Source organism: Poecilia reticulata, linkage group LG16, assembly GCF_000633615.1.
Source record: "Poecilia reticulata strain Guanapo linkage group LG16, Guppy_female_1.0+MT, whole genome shotgun sequence".
Lineage (NCBI taxonomy): Eukaryota > Metazoa > Chordata > Actinopteri > Cyprinodontiformes > Poeciliidae > Poecilia > Poecilia reticulata.
In genome coordinates, this window is record NC_024346.1 from 6,523,222 (window position 1) to 6,529,882 (window position 6,661).

Genomic DNA, 6,661 nt, shown 5'->3' on the forward strand with positions numbered 1-6,661 from the left:
AGGAAACATGGAGGAAACATGGAGGAAACATCAAGGAAACACAGAGGAAACATGGAGGAAACACAGAGGAAACACAGAGGAAACATGATCAGCAGCAGATGATTCATTGTTCAGGTTCTGTTCTTCTCATCTGGACTCTGTATCGTTAGAACTGAAATAATCGGAAATGATGGTTTTATTGTTTAATTACAGAATGTTTACGATCTGATACTGAACCGTTTCTCTGTTTTAGCATCGGAGGTGAGAATCAGCACTGTGACCTAAAAGTGGGTTAAAAACTGGCGGTTTGTGCAAGAAGAAACTCTGACCACATATTTGGTTCCAGCTTGAGGAAGTCTGTCCTTTTCTACTCGTCTATCTGCAACGGCAACTTTTATTGTTGTTGTTTTTGCAGAACTTGTTTTATTGAAACTTTTGCTTCAGATGCAGAAAAGCAGACAAAGTCAAAGCTGACATGTTTCTCCTGCAGCAAAAATATATTTTTTCACCACTTTATTGTTTAATCCAGAGTTTTCTGATATACAATTAATTCGTTGAAAGCAGAAAAAAGACTTAATGCATTTAAAAATATTGTTTATGCATTTGATAACTTTCAGGTTAAAGTATAAATTCTGTTTTCATGTGTTCATAGAATGATAATGTGAGCACAAGATGGAAGCTGATTTAAGAGCTTATATTTAATAATCATCCATTCATTCACCCTGAGCATTTTCACTTCCTTAAAGCGGAGCTTAGACTCGACCAGCCCTGCGGCTCTTTTAGCTGCTCCACATTTTAATCTACATTTATTTCCTCACAAATACAGAAAGTTTCATTGAATCGTGTTTTACTGGAGTCCCGCAGCTCTGCGCGCGGCAGGTGGAACATTATCTCCCCAGAAAGCTGAATAAAGCTCCTGTTTTCTCCTTGTGCGCTTAAAAAGCTGCTTTTGTTGTTCTTTGTGAGCAGGAGGTGTTGGTTTCATGAGAAGCGGCTTCAGAGTGACTTCACTTCCCAATTTTAGAGGGCGAGAGAGAGAGCGAGAAAAAAACGAGCCGTCATCCGGTTAGAGCGCGCAGCAGAAACTGAGTGCAATGGTTTGCGCCACAGAGGCAATGCAAGGCTGCATGAAGTGAACTGAGGTCAGAGGCTGAATTGGCTCCAAGTTTCTCCTCAAACCGACTAAATGCCAGAGGGCTGGAGGCTGCTGCCGCTGCTGCCGACATGGACTGCTCCATAAAGGTAAGAGGCGCCGCTGGAGCCGCTGGAGGCGGCGGGCGGGCGGGCGGCCGCAGCAGACTGCGCAGTGAGAGAGGCTCCCCACTCTTTCCTTCTGCTACAAAATTTCCTCTTCCTTCCCGTTCGTGGTTGTATGTCGGCTCTATAATAACACAGCTAACCACTGCATCTTTACACTCAGATAAAAACACTAATTGGTGGCCGGCTGCGCGCGTAAAAAGCGGAATCTGCACAAGTTTGCGCGTTTTTTTCTCTCTCTTTCTGTCTTTTGAGTTCTGCGTGTTCGCCGTCCACGGAGCCACTTTCAGAGGCACGGAGCGTGAATCTCACTCAGCTTTTTTAAGTATTATTTTGTTCTTGAACGTAACGGAAAATGGGCCCCTGAAGGACCGTTGGAGGAGCCAGATGCGCGCAGAGCAGGTGTCCCTGAAGGCGTCATGGACCGAACCGGAGCGGGGTGGGGGGGGTCCGCTCCCAGCAGCTAACTGGTATTTCTCAGCTCGTACCTGTCGGGTCCACCTGTCCTCCTGCGCTGCGGCTCCATGCGGCCTGAGCTGCTGATCCAACATTTACTTTATCATCTATTTTAAACTCAAAGCTGCTTGTTGCACAATAAGGAGAAAAAGTCCAAATGTAAAAATTCATGTTAAATTTATCAGTTTGAGTTTCAGCTAAAATATTCACAGCAGAACTGGAAATTATGTTTTTATTTCAGTTTTCTGATCAATTAAATGGAAACGGTTTACATTTTCAAACTAAATTACTAATTTATTTATTTTTTAACTTGGAGATGATTTTATCGGGTTGAAGGAAAAACCTTTTAATATTTTCATGTAAAACCAGAAAATGACAGTTTCTTTACAAAAACAATCCCTCAGATTGAGGAACTAATATTTCGCTCATTTCGTGTTTTTTTCCCCGACGAACTAAAAGGTTCTGATCCATTTCTAGGTTCGGTTTAATTTCAGCAGCGTGTGATTTAACTTCATTTCATTTGAACTTGTTCCTACTTTCTGCTGTTTTGAATCCGCAGCTCTGGCTCCGGGAATGTTTGCTGATTATTATTTTCCAGATGATTATTCTCCGGAGCAGATTGTGTTTGCGGGTTTATTTTAAGAAGAATTTATGGCTGCAAACGGGAGCGCTTGTCAGGTGTCGTTATCTGAACTCTGCAGGCTTCCTGTCTCAAACCTCAGACTTTCCGCACACATTTCCGCACCCTGGACCCGAGAACACACACACACACACACGCACACACACACACACACGCACACACACCCACGCACACACACACAAACAGTTTTTAAAAATCAGAAAGGCAACAAAGGCCGCGCAGAAAGAGTCGGTGGACGAACCGAACCGGGCCGCGCAGAGAAAAGCCCGCAGAAAGCCGCGCTGCCGCTCAGGCCTTTTGCACACTCAGCTCGCTGCGACTTTTACTTCTGCTTTTTGCGCCATGCAGGGCTGCGCCTTTACCCGACTCCATCTGAGGCCTCTCCTGCCTCCATTTGCTCAATAAATTCAGCTTCATATTTACAACAGGAACAAATTAGTTCAAACATTTTCAATCTACATTTTAAAAATCCAAACACGGAGCTCCGAGCCAGGAAATCTAACTTTCAGCTTCTTGAAAAAATAAAAAAATCCCCAAATAATTTTTCGTAAATTAAAACCAAATCCACGAGCTTCACTTGATCTAAAACATGTTGACGTCGTTTTGTCTGAAAAAAGCTGCACCAGAAATGCGTCATTTTTTTTTTCTTTTCGTTTTTTTTTTTTGTAGATTTTAGTGTGAAAAGTAAAGAGTCGATGACCTAAAAGTGTCACAAACTGATGGATATGAATGCGGTTTTTATGCAAGAAGAAAAACTGAACCGCAAGCTGAGCTCCAGGCGGAGGAAGTCCTTCCTTCTTCACCTGAACCTCCAGAGCTGCTGTTATTTCTGCGGCTTTTACGCAGAAGTCGTTTAGAAAATCACAGGCAATTATTTATTTAAAAAAAGAAATCAGAGGTAACAGTACAAATATTTTTAAGAAGGTAAAACTTTATGTTATTATTATTATTATTATTATTATTATTATTATTATTATTATTATCTGCTGTCTTTCCATAAATATTTTTACGTCTAAAAACGTCAAATTGTTTTTTTTCTGTCTTTTCCGACAATTAAAAAAAAACATTTTATAGTAAAATTCGTACTAAATTTTATAGATTAAATTATCCCAAACTCAATTTTAAGTGGATTATCGTAATAAAAATGTCCAAAATAAGGAAACCATATGATTTTAAATAAACTGGGACATAAATGAAAACTAAATGTGCCCTGACTACAAAGAGAAACTTTAGAAAATGTTTTTAAAAATAAAAAAATAACAATTTCCAAGAATAAATTATGCGGTGGGGATTTAAATCTCTTAGATGTGTTGCTGCTTTTTCTGCTTCTCAATCCTAAAATGTTTCTGAGCCTGAAGATCATGAAGAAACGGCGCAGATATGCGCCGTTATGATGAAGCAGTCAGACATCTGCAGCCGCTGGCATCACGTTCAGAGCTGCTGCTGCTGCTGCTGCTGCTGCTGCTGCTGCTGCTGCTTTGGGCCACATGCATGATGCAACCCGCAGCGCTGCTGACAGCTCAGCCATGTTGTCTCTCAGCCATGTTGACTCGGTGTTTGTGCTGCAGCAGGTGAAAAGTGTCGAGCTGCAGCGCTGCGGGTTCAGGCGCAAAACATTTTTAGGACATCAGCTTCTGCCTCAACAGGGTCATGTTGTTTTTTATAAAGTTGTTTTGTGTCACCGAGCAACAGCCTGAAACACATTGAACAGGAAGTCAGTTGTGGCATCAGCGGTCAGGCCACAGTTTGGTATATTTGTATCAGTGTGCAGAGAGACGCAGATGATGGCGCAGATGATGGCGCAGATGATGGCGCAGATGATGGCGCAGGCCTGATTCCTCCTTCACTCTGCAGAACAAACGGCATAAATCCATAAGTCCGGTTAAAACAAGGAAACTCTCAGTTCACTGCTCTGCTCAGTCTGGAGTCACAAGTGAGTTTTTATCCCGCCTTCAGGCCAAAGTTTCACTTCTGCACAGAGTGAAGAGGCTGCAGGCGCAGAAAGGCTGACTGAGCAGCAGAACCAGAACCAGAACATGATCCATGTTCCACAGCGGCTCCGTCCTGCAGCCAGTTCTAGAGGAAAAATACTTTTAAGAGTTTTTGTACTTTTTACCTTTACTTGAGTTACTTTATTAAGTTTGATTAGTTGAGTAAAATGTCTAACTCCATACAGTAACTTCACTGAAGGAAGAACAAACCTGCAGCTTTTGTTAAAGTTTTACAAACTTTATATTAAAATAAATGTGGAGGTTTTTTTTTTTTGTCTTTTGTCTAATTCTGATACTTTATAAATATGTGATCTCTATGAATTATTTTCATCTCCATTTAAAATCTCCATATAACTTTACATTTAGGTCCATCTGATGATGTAATTTGGCAAAATTAAATAATTGATGTTTCCAATTATTTTACTCTTCAGTCGTTTCTTGTTCTGTTGAAGTTCTGCTTCTCCTGAGTAAAATGTGTGTGTTCCACACACACCTCCACCTGGAGCAGCAGCTGATATTTATTCAACATTCATTAGTAAACCAGATTAACTGGAGCAGTGAAACTTTCAAGGTTAGTTTTTTTTTTTTTTTTTTCAAAGATGAAAGTTTAGCAGAAACTCACTGAGAGAGTTTCTCGCTCCTTGAACTTTCCCCCCGTTTGTCACGATACAGCGAGAAGTTTCTCTGTTTGCTGGAGAACCGGCAGCAGGTCAGGTAACCATGGCAACCGCAGAGGAGCTGCAGAGTTGAACCGTTATGGATGTTAGGCCAGAAGTTCGGTTTGCAACCAAACCTCAACACGGCACGTCCAATTAAACCGACCCTCCTCAAGGTGCAACGCGGTGGTGGCAGCATCATGCTGTGGGACAGCTCAGTCCTGGAGGAAAACCAGAGCATTCTGCCAGAATTACAGAATGGCCTAGTCAAAGTCCAGACCTAAACACCTCTGAGGATCTGAGGAGAGACGTTAAGCTCTCCATCCTGTCTGCCTGAGGTTCTGAAACAAAGATCGGACCAGGCGGTTCTGTAAACTGTCCGCTCGGGAGCACGCCACACTTTTCAGATTCTTTTCTTGAACTGTGAAGCTGAGGAATCATTTTCCTTCTACTCCACTTTGTGCTCATCTGATAAACTCGCCGACGAAATGAGGAAAAAGTTCAAGTGGTTTGAAAACTTTAAAAACTTTTAAATGTTTTTATTTTAATCAAAACGTCAGAAAAAGTTTGATCAGCCTGAAACATCCGGACATGGAAAAACTTTAAAACTAAAAGTTTAGATGGCTTGGAGATTAAAATGTTTACAGATTTTTTATTTTTTTTTACTTTGAAAAGTTTAAAAAAAATGTTTTAATATTAAATATGATATAAAAGATGCTCTAGTTTGCAGTTTGTTGAATTGTTGCGTAAAAATGACACGTGAGCGAAATGAAGCAACGATGAGCCGAAAAATCCAAGAAGCAACTTGTTGAATAATCTGGTGCAGTGAATCACAGAGATCCAGCTCAGCCTAGGCTGTGTGTGTGTGTGTGTGTGTGTGTGTGTGTGTGTGTGCATTCGGGAACGGGGGGTTTGGGTTCAACAGCACCAACTGAACATCAGGGTTCAGCCTCTGTAGACTTTTATCTGAGCAGCTCTGGGTGTCTGTTTAATGGATCTCCAGGTTCTAGAAGCTGAAGTTCTGCTGATCTCATGGACCCGCCCACGCTGGTTCTGCTGCTTCTGAACAAAGAAGTTATTTTTCAGGCCTCACTGAGCTCCGATACGTTGATAAAGAAACGTGAAACATGTTATCAGGCGTCTGCAGGATGTTTGAGGCCTGCAGCAGGTGCTGCCTCGGTCAACCTGCAGGGGGCGGAGCCTCACAAAGCGAGGTAATGCGTCATCAACTCATCTGAAGCTAAAGCTGATCTGAACATGAAGCTTGTTGCAGAGCCGGGAGCTGCAGGCTGCAGCAGTGTGTGTGCTGCAGCCTGCGGAGCCGCCTGAACGGCTGGTGCCAGGCAGTAAGATGTGGTTTCCAGCGTTCAGGCAGCAACTGAGCTAAAAACACAACAACACAAAGGGCGAACAATGCGATGGCGGCACTTCAAACGGCCTGAGCTCTCCTTTCTGTCCAATCAGCCCCCCCCCCTCCCCACATCTTTTTTCAGAGTTGTTTTGCAGGTTTAAAATGACCCACATTCGTACATTGTGCCCCCTCCCCTCCATTTCCTCTCCCTTGGCCTGTGCCAAAAGGTTCCTGTGCACATGGCGGCCCGGCTTCCTGCAGGCCACTGAAAAAGCTCAGTGCTGACGTACGAGGCCTGAAGACAATGCTGGGCTCCTCTAAACAAACACGC

General features: G+C 42.7%; 1 protein-coding gene across 3 annotated transcripts in view; it reads left to right on the top strand.

Annotated features, from left to right (window-relative positions):
• Positions 1-1,025: 1,025 nt before the first annotated feature.
• The window catches only part of fli1rs (Fli-1 proto-oncogene, ETS transcription factor-related sequence), a 19,683-nt gene continuing 14,047 nt past the window's right edge, over positions 1,026-6,661 (top strand). Inside the window, exon 1 of one of the 3 annotated variants that reach the window (XM_008431019.2) lies at positions 1,026-1,221. In XM_008431019.2, coding sequence (XP_008429241.1) covers positions 1,204-1,221 — 18 coding nt within the window. In that variant the 5' untranslated portion in view covers positions 1,026-1,203. Of the gene's footprint in view, positions 1,222-1,396; positions 1,707-6,661 lie in introns of those variants that run through there. The other 2 variants (XM_008431022.2, XM_008431020.2) reach the window with 2 other exon arrangements.